General features: G+C 42.2%; 1 protein-coding gene across 1 annotated transcript in view; it reads right to left on the reverse strand.

Moving 5' to 3' along the window:
* NID2 (nidogen 2) overlaps positions 1-14,856 on the reverse strand; it is a 58,198-nt gene that overhangs the window by 5,148 nt on the left and 38,194 nt on the right. Inside the window, 6 exon segments of the mRNA XM_026698729.2 lie at positions 561-718; positions 2,209-2,380; positions 6,056-6,185; positions 7,187-7,356; positions 8,899-9,120; positions 13,997-14,227. Coding sequence (XP_026554514.2) covers positions 561-718; positions 2,209-2,380; positions 6,056-6,185; positions 7,187-7,356; positions 8,899-9,120; positions 13,997-14,227 — 1,083 coding nt within the window.

A 14,856-nucleotide genomic window follows, 5' to 3' on the forward strand; every position in this document is an offset into this window, starting at 1 on the left:
CTGGTTAAAGGGCCAAAAACTTCAAAAGAAGAGTCAGGGCCCTTGGGCTCATGTCTGATTCAAAGTATGGCCCACCATTTCCATACTGCCATTGATTAGCCTTCAATGGGGGGTGGGGGTGTTTGAAGCTAGTTCAGTTCCTTGTGGTGCACCCTAGATAGCACGGTAGTGTGAATCAAATGACTAGCAACAATCGGCAACCAGCCTACATTGAAGAATTGGCAGTTAACAACAGTTAGCAGTCAGACATCTTTGTAGAACTCCTGGCTCTCTAAATACATGGCAAGGGGTAAACAAAACAGGCCTTCTAAAGCCCCAAGGGTGGAAGAGCACTCAACTATACCATCAAGAAAGCGCTCTCAGCCTTTCGACGGTTGGTTCCATCACACTCTGAATTCACCCACCTTGGACATTAACTTCTGAACCACTATAAGGTCACGTATTTGCCCTATGCTAAATAAATAAATAAAGCCTTCAATGGGATTTTTTTTAACTAAAACAAGAAGTGGGATACTTGATGCAGAAATCTCATTCCTTTCTCCCGAGAAAATCCACGTTACCTGCATCTGCCCAACAAATCAGTTTTGAAAAATGATCAAAGGTCAACCCATTCGGCAACCCAATGTCTTGGTTGACCAAAATCCGTCTGTTTTCTCCAGTCACTGTTGATGTCTCAATTTTGGGAGCTTCACGATTCCAGTCTGTCCAATAAAGATTCCTAAAAGGCAACCAAGATTGCCTGGGCTTTAAAAGCAGTTAAGCAAAAGAAGAGAGAAAAACCATATGGAATCTGACAACTACATGCCTCTTCCCAAGAGAACAATCTCGTATTTAGAGATAATTCACAAAACTTGTCCTAGGCTACCATCTTGTCTTACATGACACATCACTAACCGGTATACATAAGGAGAGAAAGAACTTTTGCGGGAGTAATTAGGAATTCACATCAGTTGCTTTGGGTTTGATTTTAATTGTTTTTATTACTTAAAACAACCTTCCCTAACCCAGTTCTTTCCAGAAAGGATGGACTGCAGATCATGTATCCACGAAAGTGAAGAGAGACTACTTGAGCATGATTTTGTCACTTTTACAGTAACATTATTTATGTTTGTCTAAATACAAGTGGGAGAATGGAATGGAATTGTTAAAAAATAAACTTTTAATGATGTTCCCACCATGCTATTTATATCATCTGAGAACTTAATGCACTGCATTAGCATAATAGACCATTCTTAGTTTCAATCTTTCATCTCAAGCCCCCCTTTTAGATGAAATGGTAATTATGCTTGTCTATTTTAAGAACCTATGCTCATTATGAAATCATCCATAATCCTAAGGCATAATAATTTGTTTGACGTTTAGCACAATGAATAAACTGGCCACTATTCAATCCAGCAGATTTGGACAATTTTCATCTGGTCTTTGGAAAGATTGCTAAGAGGGCAGTTGGCTTCCAGTTCTAGAGGGTCTTGGAAGAAACAAATTACTTGAACCCCTTTCAGTTGGAATTCAAGCAAAGGTACTGTACCAAGTGTCTTTCACACATAAGGATGATCTTTGGTGCATCTAGGTTCACCCTGACCTTCCTTGATCTCTCTGTAGTTTTTGATACCATCAAACATCACATCCTTCTAGAAGAATCCACAGTACTCCCCACTTTCTTTCAGGGCTGGTTCTATTCAGTATAGGGGGAAGAATGGTTTGATCCTAGGACACAGTTTGCTGGGTGCTGCAGAACTTTATTCTCTCCCTTTCCCCTTTAACATCTACATAAAGTCACTGGGTGAGATCATCCATCAGCACAGGATGAAGAAGTATCACATGACTGTGATTCTTGACGATATTTTTTTTACTAGTTTCTGGCATTTTTTGCTAGTTTCTGGGAAAAATATCATTTCAATGAATGGATTCACTTAACAATCTCTTGCATTTGCTTAATGACTGCCAACTTCACTTAACAGTGGTGAAAAATGTCAGAAAAATATTTCCAGTCTCATGAGTACCTCAACTTACAAAAGTACTGTTCTAGGACCAGATTTCCGGTCCTAATAACGGTTGTAAGTCAAGGACTACCTGTAATGCCAACTTAGTTCAGTGGCTCCAAGATAGATATGCAGATAAATGTATATAAACTTCTTCTTTGCTTTGTTTTGTCTTTTCTTTCTTTTCCCAAAGCTGACACACCATCAAGACGGTCCAGGCCCTTACCCATGGATGGGATCCACTGCAATGGCACGGGGGTTGACAAGGTCACTGGCAAAAAGCACTCGCCGTTCTGTGCCATCCAGCTTGGCACTCTCCACTTTGTCCAAGCCACTGTCCGTCCAAAACATGGTTCTTCGGAGATGGTCGATGGCAAGACCTTCTGGGCTAATCAGTCCTAAAGGAGGGGAAACCAGCAAACCATTTACTGGACTTTAGGAACACTAAATCATTGAGCTTGTTTAAATAAATTATACAATAAATAAATTATTTTGGCACAAGTTGTCATACAATTTATAGCTTTTTCTGTTCAGTGTAGTGTTTAGTGCCCCTCACTCTTCACAGATCACTGACTGTATCTGCCAATGTGTGAGTGTACTGTATCTGTATTTTCTCAAACCTGTCCTATGTGTAACATCAATAAATGCCTAAATCAGTGCTGTGTGCTAGGATACTGAATTAGGACCAGAAAGACTCACATACAAGTCCATCCTTAGTCCCAGAAGTTCAAAACACCTGTCTCTAGGCCTCCTTTTGGCTACGTTCATACAGCATGCTTCTCATCTATTCAACCATGAGAAAAGTAAGCAAGGTTAAAGTTAACCTCAACATTAAATTAAGCAGGTTGTACATTTGCAGTTGCTGGGTCTCCATCCTGATTACCTGTAAGGTGCGAACACAGGGATTATCTGTGATAATGATTCAGACAGAATTTATAGAATAACAGACTTGGAAGGGACCTTGGAGGTCTTCTAGTCCAACTCCTTGCTCAAGCAGAAGACTTTATACCATTCTGGACAAATGGCTATCCAATCTCTTCTTAAAAACCTCCAATGATGGCGCACCCACAACTTTTGAAGGCAAGCCATCCAACTGACTAATTGTTCTCACTGTCAGAAATTTCTCCTTAACTTTAGGTTGGATCTCTCTTTGACAGACTTCCACCCATTACTTCTTGTCCTGCCCTCAAATGCTTTGGAAAACAGGTCACACACACACACACACACACACACACACACACATCTCTGGGACAGCTGCTCAAATGTTGGAAAACTCCTATCACGTCACCCCTAGTCCTTCTTTTTCTCAGATTCCACATGCCTAACTGTTCATTGTATAGTTTAGCCTTTAGTCCCGTAATCATCTTTGTTCCCCCTGCTCTGCACTCTCAACCTACAGATAAACCTTAATTGATTTTCCTGGTGTCTCAGAATGATTAGTTTACAACTGCTTGCGCTAATCATATTAGTAATAATGGTAAGTCAGTAGGTCTGTTTGTGAGCTGTTTTGTCAATAGTGTTTCTATTTTGTCTTGGCTGAGGGGTTACTGCCAAAAGATGATGAAAAATATTAATTAATAGGCATGTGTTGTATTACATTATAAAATATTATATTCGCTGATTCAAATCTTATGCAGAACTCATCACCTGACCCCACCTTCTCCTCCCTTTTTAAGGAAGTGACTCACACTGAGACTTCAGATAGCTGGAACAGCCTGAGACCCTGCCAAAAGAGAAAGCCATCTCCATCAATTTCCTACTGAAGTTCCTAATTACTATTAAGTCAGCTGTCCTTTGGAAAAGAAATCAATCAGAAGCTGTTCTGATCACCGTTATCACATTATTTACACCTCCAGGTTTGGTTGGGAAGGGAGTGTTTGCTTGTACAAGACAGACAAGACTTGAGCAGAGCTCATACACACTAAATGGATTCGCTTAACAACCTCAGCATTTGCTTAACAGCTGTCACACACAAAAAAGGTTGTAAAATCAGGTTGGTCACGTGATTATCCACTTTGTGACCCTAAGGGGTCCATTATGTTCATAAATTGAGGACTACTTGCAATGACAAGGAAGCTGTCTGTAGATCTTCCTATGGAAGTTTGGTTTGGTGGCAGTAGTGCCTTAGATAGAAAGTCCATACAGAGAGTGGTAAGGACAGCCAAGAAGATTATAAAAAGCTTGCTTCCCGTTATTCAGGATACTGTGCTTAGAGCTCAAAGCTTTGTTAGAGACCTCATGTCATGCCCCTGGTGGAGACTGATTCTGAGGGAGAGGAGGAACAGTCAACAGGGAGTGGAAGTGTGCCTCAGAAGGCTGGGGAAGGGCAGAGGCTGGCTGAGCAATCAGAGGAGGACCCAGGCCCATCCCCTCTCCATCCTAGGGCATGCAGGGAGGAGAGGATAAGGGAGAGACATGGTCCTTGATCCTCTTCATGGGCTGCAGCTGTGACAACTGAATAAGAGGACGGACTTGCATACGGGCAAACACTGGAAACAAAGCATGGAGATATCTCTAGTTTATGGTTCCTCTCCAAGTTTGGTGTCCTTCCCAGTGTGTGTTATCTGTGGACACCCTCCAGCCCTTATCTTGCCTGGTTTGTATCGCTTTTTTCCTTCTTCTTCAAACTGTTTGTGTGGGAGTTTTTTGTCTTCCATCAAGAATATTTGGAGCTTGGAAGCAAAGTGAAGGAATAAAAGGGACTTCACTTGTTTTCTGTGACTGTGTTTGTTTTGTATCCCACCCTGGGTTGTCATACCCCACACACCCACTTTACAGTCTCTTTCTGTTGCTCCCCTCTGGGAGGAGGTTTAAAAATATTTCTAGCAGGATTGTCAGATTCTATCACAGCTTTTGTTCCCTGTGCCATCTGTCTGGCAAACTCGCAAGATTTGTTTTTCTTGCCAAGTACATGTATACATCTGAACTAGACTGTGTGGTTCCTCTGTGTCATATACTATACGTAGATATGTAGGTCTATGTGTAACTTTGTACTATTTATTTATTTATTTTGTCATGTTTATGTAGTGTACATTGGAGGTGGTGACTCTTTGCAATGAAATTTCATTTTAATGTATGCCGATTAGGGTACATTTAAAGTGACAGTAAAGTTATTCTAAGTTGTAACGAAGGATTATCCCACATGTCCCTCTTGGTCAGCTGATAAAGCAAACAACTTTATTCAGACAATTGCTAAATGACCATTCATGACCTCAGCCTGAAATTTCTTGAATGAAAATTACAATATAAATAAATCTCATGAAAGTGTACGTTTAATAACTGACTGTTTAAGCTTGTCTCTAGAAATGATTAACTAGACGCAAAAAGGCAGTGAGACAACAAGGCAATTCATATCATAATGGAGAAGGGCACTTTTCTGTTTATTGCCCTTATTAGTGTGTTTAATTTGGGCGTATGTAAACATGAAAAAGCTACTCTACTATTATGAATACACATGGCTAAACAAATATTTTTGCTTTGCTTCAGAGCAGAAATCCTCTGAATATGTCAGGGTGGCTTAAAACCAACAGAGCCAATAAGCTGGCTGGCTGTCTGCTTTACAGTGCATTTTCTGTTCCGTTACCCAAACAATCTTTTCACTGGGTATGCGATGTTGGCTTTTTGCCACAACACCTTTGCTTAGCTACTGCACAAGCTGAATCCTGGAGATGAATGCTTTCTTTGAGAAAATACACATATGGTTTTCTGGTGAAACAGAACGACAGAAACTTTATCAATTTCATGTAGTTTGGGCTTTAAAAAACTGGACTGAGAAAACTCCTTCCCAACCCCAACTAGGGATTATATTTATTAAATTCTTTCTAAAAATGAGCTGAGGCAGGCATTGATGAACGAAACAATGTTTATTGTAACAAAGAAACAGGTTACCCCAGTCTGCTGATATGCTGCCAAATTGGCCAGCTGACGGGTAACAGCTGATGCCGTCTGACAGTTCCCTTTTATAGTTCGCTGTCAAGCTGCTCAGCCAATCGGAACAAACAAAGCTCCCACTCAAAATGCGGATCAACAAATAGAACACAATAATATTAATCCAGGGCATGTCAAATACCTACCCGAACTAATGACGGTCTCTGGATCCGCACTCTGCTCCAGACTTGCACGGCTAATAGTCCGTGCTGCCACATCTGTCCAGTAGATCATTTTCTCCCTGCAGTCATAGTCAATGCCTACCATGATGGAACCCTACAATGAAAAATACAAAACATTATACAAAATAATGGTCAGTTCTACAATTCTCTCAATGGTCTGCTGATGGAAAAGGTGCTTTGCTCCTAATTATGAAATTTTGCATTTTTATATTATCTGCTGTCTTTTTTTATGATTTCTATAGATCAGGGGTCCTCAAACTTGGCAACTTTAAGACTTGTGGACTTCAACTTGTGGGAGTTGAAGTCCACAAGTCTTAAAGTTGTCAAATTTGGAGACCTCTGCTATAGATCTTAATAAGCAATGTAGCTAAAGACTATGTTGAACATAGTGGACTTCAGCTTTGTTTAAATTGTAAATGCAGCTGAAGTATCATTTTGGGCACTTGACTAAGGGCTAACCCTTAACAACCGCTTGCAGGACCCCCATGGTAATTTGTGACTCTTTCCCTGGTTTCAAGCATTTATTTCTGATTTTCCAGCAAATAACGATTGGGGAAAACATATTTTTTTAATGACTATGTTCACTATGTTCATTTAGGGACTGTTATAAAAATGGTCATAACTTCTAGTCTGATCACATGATGTTTTGATTGAGGACTACAACCATTTATGACCACAATTCCAGGCTCAATTATGGTTGTAAGTCAAGGACTATTTATAATTTGAATTTCTTTGTGGAGCAGACGGTAGCTCCAATGGGCCCTTCCAATTCTATTCAATTCTATGACAATGATAACTGTCACACAAATGTGCTGCATCTGCGTTGGGGAGGAAAGGTGATAAAGTTTTGTTTTCGTTTTTTCCCCCCATTGCTATACATCTATTTGGCTGCTATTTCCCACTTCAAAACAGCAGGACACCCATTTTTAGCAATTGAAGTTGGAAGGAGGTCCAAGGGCCACCAAAAAGAAAGTTCAAGAACAATGTCTCTTGGAGCCCCTGATTCATTAAGGGACCATAATTCTATCAACCTCCTCGTACTAAAATCCAGCCCCCTCCCAAGACTTGTCCCCACCTTGCATGGAAATACATTACATGCAGTGAGAGAACCGTCTTCGCTGCCTCCTTCTTAAACCTCGTTCCGTTCAGTGGCAAGGAACCGATTTGCTGGCCCTGAGCATAGAGCAAGAATGTCCCAGATCCAGGCAGAATTATCTCAGGACGTGGAGTTGGACGGATGGTTGGAGGAGGGACGCTGGGAAGGCCTGTGGGCAAAAGTGAGACATCACTGGGTCACAAGAATGAAAGACCTGTTTCTCCACCTAAGGCCAGTCTGCCTGGCAGTCTAAATCACAACATGAAACAGCTGCCTTTCTTCACACCTCCTTCTGAAGGATGGCTGCTGAAACATGATGGCTCTTTCTCCAGCGTGTGAAGCTCTCTAAGCTAGGAAGTTCATTTCAATGGCACGTCCCCTTGGAGCTATTAAAGGGTGTGTTTTTCCAGCCCTCTGTCTCCTGCTGATTACCTTTGTGGGATCCCCTGATTTTATTCTTTGCTGAGTTTATACATTTACTCATAAAATGTACAGGTAGTGCTCATTTAGCAACTGCCTTGTTCACAGTTATAACAGTGATGAAAATAAATATAACTTTACAACCAATCCTTGCATTTACAATATTTGCAGGTCTGTAAAGCAAAGGAAAGCTGAAAGAAAATCAGAAGCAGAGTTGTAGTTTTAATTGATGACTGTGTCAAGATTCCAGCAATCGCTCTAATTAAATCATGATTCTCGAGCCAAACTTCAAAAAACTTCAAAGGATTCGTTAGAGGCAACATACTGGCCCTGCCCTGTATGAAGCCAACTCCGGCATTCGTAATTTACAGTCATCTGTGACCCTGTTTCCCCTTTCTCCCTGGATGTCTCATAAACCAGATTCTCCAATTGAGCACATTCACAGGCTGGGTGTCATCATTCACATTCTCCAATTAAATATATTCAAAAACTCTGATATTTTAGTTACAATCTTTTAAAGATAAGAGTTGGAATGTACTTTCGCTTTCCCCCCCTTTTTATGGCAACTACTAAAATAGGCATAGGAATGTTTTATGAGTTGACAGACTGCTTTGTTTAATGACTGAGTTGCCAATTCCCATTGTGGTTGCTAAACAAGGACAACTCTATATTCCAATTTTCTGCTAAACTGAAGGATTATATCAGTACTGCAGCTGCTTTTTAATAAGACTATGTAGGAATTTTTAAATCTACATTTCAAAGCTGCTTCAAGTATTAGTCTGGAATTGGGAAGCTGTGTAAACATTCTTAAAACATTACACGAACTACACTAAGTGTTTAACAAAAACCCACTATGTTTTCTTTTTTTAAAGATTCCTTCAATTAATTAAAAGGGAGCGCCATTCTGGAATCGGACTTTACACACATACACATATATATGTATTTCTAACAGTGTAACACAGGTCTACTGGTGCTTCTAAATCTATTACTCTCAAAATACATTTGCTGACTCCCCTCACAAGGATCAGAAGATGCATTTTCCAAGATATAAAGATGAAACATACTTTCCATTTCAGAACTATTGTTCCTGTCTTAATGCAGATTTAGATACCAAATAATTCAATTAACAAACAACCTGACATGATTAATTAACATATATTTGATTTAGCTTTTTATCCATCCCTGGTAATGTCACATTGTTATTCGACAAATCCCCTGTTGCCCCTAAGCTCAAAAAAGATTTAAAAAGATTCCCAGCTCAGAGCTTTGTGAATCATTGTCATCCTCTTACATGCAGGGGGTACCCCAGGCTCCGATCGAGTGCCTTGAATTTCCCGGCCATGTTCATCCACACACCAGCAGTAGCCGCTATTTCCATGACACTGTAGTGGGTTAAAGTTTCCCAGAGGGTCACATTGGGGCACATACTGGTCACTCTGGGGTCTGCCTCCATAATGTTCCAGCAGGCTCTGTCTCCAGCGTTCACACATCGTTTGTGGCCTCTGAGTTGGCTCTAACGATAGAAAGAATTATAGGACTGAAGCTGATACCATCATATGAACCATGTGAAGCCTGAACTGTATAAAAGCTATTTATTTACATATCCACCCCAACTCATTCATGGTGACTCCTAGAGGCTTTCAAAAATAAAACGCCGAATGACAAAAGCCACTAAACCCTCAATTCCCTGGCACGAACAATCTAATAAACTATTTATTAGACCTACTGGCAAAACCACATCTTCAAAAGGGGTGTCATGCCCCTGTCGAATCTGATTCCAAGGGGGAGGCCGAGCAGCTGTCAGGGAGTGGGAGTTTGGCTCCGTTGCCTGTGGAAGAAACTGGGAAGGGTAAAGTCTGGCTGGGCAGAGCAGGAGACAGGTAGAGCAAGGCAGAGGGAATTCAGAGGCAGATCCAAGCCCACCCTCTCTTCATCCTAGGGCACGCAGGAAGGAACAGAGAAGGGAGCAACATGAGTTGCATGGCTTATGGGGGAGGAAAGGGCCCTGATTCCCTTCATTAGCTGCACTGGGAACACAATGTTTAAAAAGGGAGTTTGCGCACAGCAACTTGTTGGAAACAAATCATGAGTTATTTTGTTTTGTTGAGACTTATCTGGGTTCCTGGCGTCTTCCCAACTGTGTGTGTTTTGTTGGCCTTTGAAGTCTGCAATTCCTTCTCCTGCCCTGTCCAGTTAATTGCTACAGCGTGGTTTGTGTGGATTTTTATTTACAGTTTATATGTACTTTGTTTTCGGATTGAATTTCCTTCACGTAAAGACTGTTCTTGGGAGAGTTTTTTCTCCAGCCAAAGGTAACTTGACTTTGGGGGCAAAGTTGGAGGTATTAAAGGGGCTTTTCTTACTTATGTGACTGTGTTGCCTTTGTGCCATGCTCTGGGTCATCACAATGGGTATCAAGGTGGGGGCCAATCTTATCTTTGCAGAGATTATATTCCACAGGGTGGGAGCCAGTAGTGGATTCCTACCTTGGTTGCTACTGGTTTGGTGGGTGATTGCGCACATGCATGCACATGCACCCCTAACATGCACACACATGCACCCCTAATGCGCCAATCAGCTGAGAGGATGAAGAAAGGAAAAGCTAGGAGCAACCCTCCCATCCACCCATGAGCTTGTCGCTTCTTTTATCCTCTCAGCTGATCATCGGAGGAACCAGTTGGGCTATACTGGTAATTATTTTTACAACTGGTTTGGGTGAACCTGTCCAATCTGGTAGCATACCACCACTGATGGGTGAACCTGTCCAATCTGGTAGCATACCACCACTGATGGGAGCCACTGATGGGTCCTTCTTCATCATCCCATTAGATAGATCTCCTTAACATACCAGGCCTCCCCACTCTGGTAGGTCATGTAGATGTAACCAGAATAAGAAGGTCCTTAAAATAACCTGGCCCGAAATCATGAAGGGCTAAACCCGGAAGCAGAACAGCAATCAATGCAGCTCCAGTAAGAGAGGGGACAGGTATGCAAATGTAGTCTTGCACAAAACCACAGAGGCTACTCCATTTTGAACCACTTGCAGCTCCTGGATGTTTTCCAAGGGCAGCACCATATAGAGCACATTGCAATAGTCAAGAGGTAAGGGGACTAGGGCATGGGTGACCATGAGCAGGTCCAGGGAAGAGTATAATTAATGCACAAGTTGCAGTAGCATAAAGGCCCTCCTGACCACAAAATGCAACTGTTTCTTGAACAGGAGTCCAGGAGAACCCCCCAGATTACACACCGGGTCTGTCTGAGGCAGTGCAACCCCATCCAAGACCAAAGATGCCAATTGTCCATGGACCAAAGAACCCCAAAGCCAGAGTCATTTCGTTTTGCCAGCTTCGGTTTCAGCCTGCTGCTCCCCATCCAGCTCTTAACAACTTCTAGGCACTGTGAGAGGGAGGTGAGCATTGCTTAATTCACCATGGGCTGAGACATAGGGACATTCAAAAGGTATGCCTGCAATCAATGCTTCCCACTGCCATAAGAAGTCTTATCCCCGAATGGAGTCATTCAGAGAAAGGGTCAGCAGTAGTCTCTGACATGCTTTCAGGGCCTTCACAACAACACAATAAAGGGAGCTGAGAGCCAATTCTTGGAGGGCCTTGCCAAATGCTTTAAAATTCAGACATTTTCCAGTCTGAATTTTGAAAGTCAATCTGAAGAATTCTATTTCTTCTGCAGTGCAAAAACACCGAATGGCAATCTTTACCAACTTATTATTTTCCAGATGGGCTAAACTGCAGCAGTAGTCCAGGACAACTGGGGGGTATAAGGGTGGGGAAGACCACATTGACATACAGGTCTCCCCTATATTTGTCAGATACTAGAGGACAAATGTAATAGCTGAGTTTCTTTGCATTTACTTTAGTTACAGAAAAATGTGATCCTCATCATTCCAATGTTTGGATTACATCATCAATTCCAAGGGAAAGTGTATAATAAAAATAGGCAGATGCAAAGGATTTTTAAGTTCTTCTAATATGCTGTCCATAAAAGAAAAGAAAGAGATGGCGCCCAAAAAACAAGATTCCAGATTCAAAGAAGCCACTGATCTAAGCCAGATCAGCCCACAAAAAAGAGGAAGCTTCCCCCACAGATTTGTTCTTTCCACCTTCAACCTCATAATTTGACATATGGTGAAACGAAAGCCAAGAAAAGCTAGCCATATCTTTAAGATATGCATTTAAAGACTGCGTAAATCAAAGTTAAATTAAGCTCTGGTCATTCTGCTGCATCCTGCATTATTTGCTGGCAAATAAGTACATTTCAACACCATCTGCCTTTTGATCTGGGAAAGGAACTGGGTTGCCTTGTAGAATTTGACCTTGCTGGAACAGGGTTTTCCTAAACAGCATAAAGAGAAGTGAGCCAAGGACAATGCCGTAGTCCCAAATTCTTATTTTCCTGTTGGAGTTATAAAAAATTAGTAATGGAAAAATGAAGAGCTCTATGAACATGCTTTTCAGCCCCCTCCAGGTTCAAGTTTCATGAAGTTCCTTTAGAGCAAGATTTCTCAACCTTGCTGACATGTTGGCCTGGGAATTCTGGAAATAGATGTCCATTCAATCTTAAAGGTACCAAGGTTGAGAGGCACAAAGTGGAGAGAGTTAGATTGTGCTAGATTAAGTGTATGGTAGAAACAGCACTTAGACTTATCTACCGCTTCACAGTGCATTACAGCCCTCTCAGTATTTACAGAGTCAGCATATTGTCCCCAGCAATCTGGGTCCTCATTTTACTGACTTGGAAAGATGGAAGGCTGAGCTTTGAACTGGTCAGGATCAAACTCTTGGCACTGGGCAGAGTTAGCCTGCAATACTGCATTCTAATCACTGCACCACCACAGCTCCTATGGTACATTTTGGCAAAAACACAAGAAATCCACACTGCAAATGGCAGCCTCCCGAAAAATCTTACTTTTCCCTTACAGAAGATAAAGAACTAAATTTTAAGAGCTATAATAATAATAAGTGATGCTAACAACAGAGCCAGAACAAGAAAAAAATCTCTGTTTATTGGAGAAGGGATAAATGTTCTCTGTAAATTCTTACCCCTTCTCAAAGCCAGGGAAATAAACAAAATATTAAAAACTGCAAAATAAGCTGTGCCAAGTAAAAAAAAAAATGAAGTGCCTTTCATATACATACAGAAGGTGAGGAAGGGGAACAGATGGACAATTTAATCAGTGGTGGTATTCTACCGGTTCGGCCTGGTTCTGCCGAGCCAGTAGTGCCGATGAGCAGTGGAGACTGAACCAGTTTTCTCCAACACTCTGCTGTTTGACCCGCCCGCCCACCCACCCGGGCTCCCATACTAACCTTTATTTCCTGCTTTTGAAGCACAGCTGCTTTGCACGGCACAGCAGATTGCCACACGGCAGCTGCTGAAGCAACAGGAAGAGTGCAGGATTGCAGGAAGTGAGTCGGAAAGTCTCTGCGCCTGCGCAAAGTGCATGTTTCGCGCACACATGCACAAAGCGCCCACCAAGCCACACCCACCGAACCAGTGGTAAAAAAATTTTGAAACGCACCACTGAGTTCAATGAATTATAACTTGCAACCAGTGGTGGCATTCAGCAGGTTCCGACCAGTTCTGGAGAACTGGTGGCGGAAATTTTGAGTAGTTTGGAGAACTGGTAAATATCACCTCTGACTGCCCCCACCCTCATCTATTCGCTGCTTCCAAAGTCCCAGCTGATTGGCTGGGTCTTCTTTTGTTGCCCTGCACAGGAGAACAGAGCTGGAAAGCAGGGTAGTGGAGTGGGGAGGGAATGGGGATTTTGCAGTATCCTTCCCTGTCATGCCCACCAAGCCACGCCCACAGAACCAGTAGTAACATTTTTTGAATCCCACCACTGCTGGGAACAATGTGAAAGGGCAAAGCTTGACTGTTAGCTCTTTCTTACCAAGAAAGCCAATCTTCCCAGAGCTAAGTCTGGTCATCAGGCTTAGCTTTAGGTTTCAAACTACTAATCAAGCTTTTTAAGGATGATGGCAACTCATCACATTGAGAAAAGGTGAGCAATCTCTTAGTTCTCAGTTCAGATGGAGAAAAAAGAAGAAAAGATGTTCCCTTCTCTGACTTTAGGGAAGACAAGTCATAGATTCTGTTTGCAGTTTTGTCTAAACATTTGCCTAAATCAGGAGTGTCCAACCTGGACAACTTTAAAACTTATAGACTTCAACTCTCAGAATTTCCAAGCCAGCAAGGTCGACTCTAAATCATGTAGAAATGCCAATCAGTGCAGAAAAGTAATGAACTAAATTTTCTGTTTTAACTGTATTGTAGTGTTACGTACTTTAAGTGCTTCTGTTGTTTTATTTTGGGAGAGGGTTGTTAGTGACGTAAGGCTATATATACATTTTTAAGCAACCAACCTGGAATCCTGCAACGTGGTGGGGCATCACCTGGAGGGATTCTGCTCCCAGGAATCTCTTGGCCATCAGTGTCAACACACCAACACTGCCCGGTGCTGCCATGGCACTGAAGTGGCCGGTAGTTTCCTTTCTCATCACATTCAGGCACATGAGGCCCTCCTGGAATGGGGGAACCTCTCTGGCTGGAATACAGTCGCTCATGTTGACAACGAGTCAGTCCTGTCACACTTTCTGTGGGTCAGAAGGAAATATGAGGTTGTAACACTGGGGTCTCGGCAGCAAGAATGAGCTTTCGAAAGCATCTCCTGTGATGGACAGCCTAGGGCAAGAAACGGAGCCAGGAAAAATGGCCAGCAAACTTATCAATACAGCTTGCAGAAGTTCTGCAGATTTTAAATTATTACCAGTACTACCATGTTTTCCCAAAAATACGATCTACTCAGAAAGTAAGTTCTAGCTTGATTTTTTACACATGCACCCAATATAAGACCTACCTCCAAAATAAGCCCTTATTAAGATCCCACCCACTCCAGGGTGCATGGGTAAAAATTAAACTAGTGTGGGGATGGGAGGGGTGGAGCAGGCCTACTCCTTACCTTTGGATAGTTGCAGCCAGGTCTTGCATACCTTGGTCCATTTCTTCAGCAGCCAAAAAGGTTTCCTGAAGGCCTCTGCAGCCGATAACAGAGCTCCAGATCGATCCGAAGCTCTGTTATCAGCTACAGAGGCCTTCAGGAAAGCAGGAAAGCCTTGCTGGCTGCAGAAGAAATGGGCCGAGGTATGCGAGGCCTGGCTGCAACTATCCAAAGCCGAATAAGTTCCTGAAGCAAAAAGGAGACCGGGGACAATGCATGCAAGTG

This window comes from Pseudonaja textilis, chromosome 1, assembly GCF_049901715.1.
Source record: "Pseudonaja textilis isolate UNSWEBS1 chromosome 1, rPseTex1.2, whole genome shotgun sequence".
Lineage (NCBI taxonomy): Eukaryota > Metazoa > Chordata > Lepidosauria > Squamata > Elapidae > Pseudonaja > Pseudonaja textilis.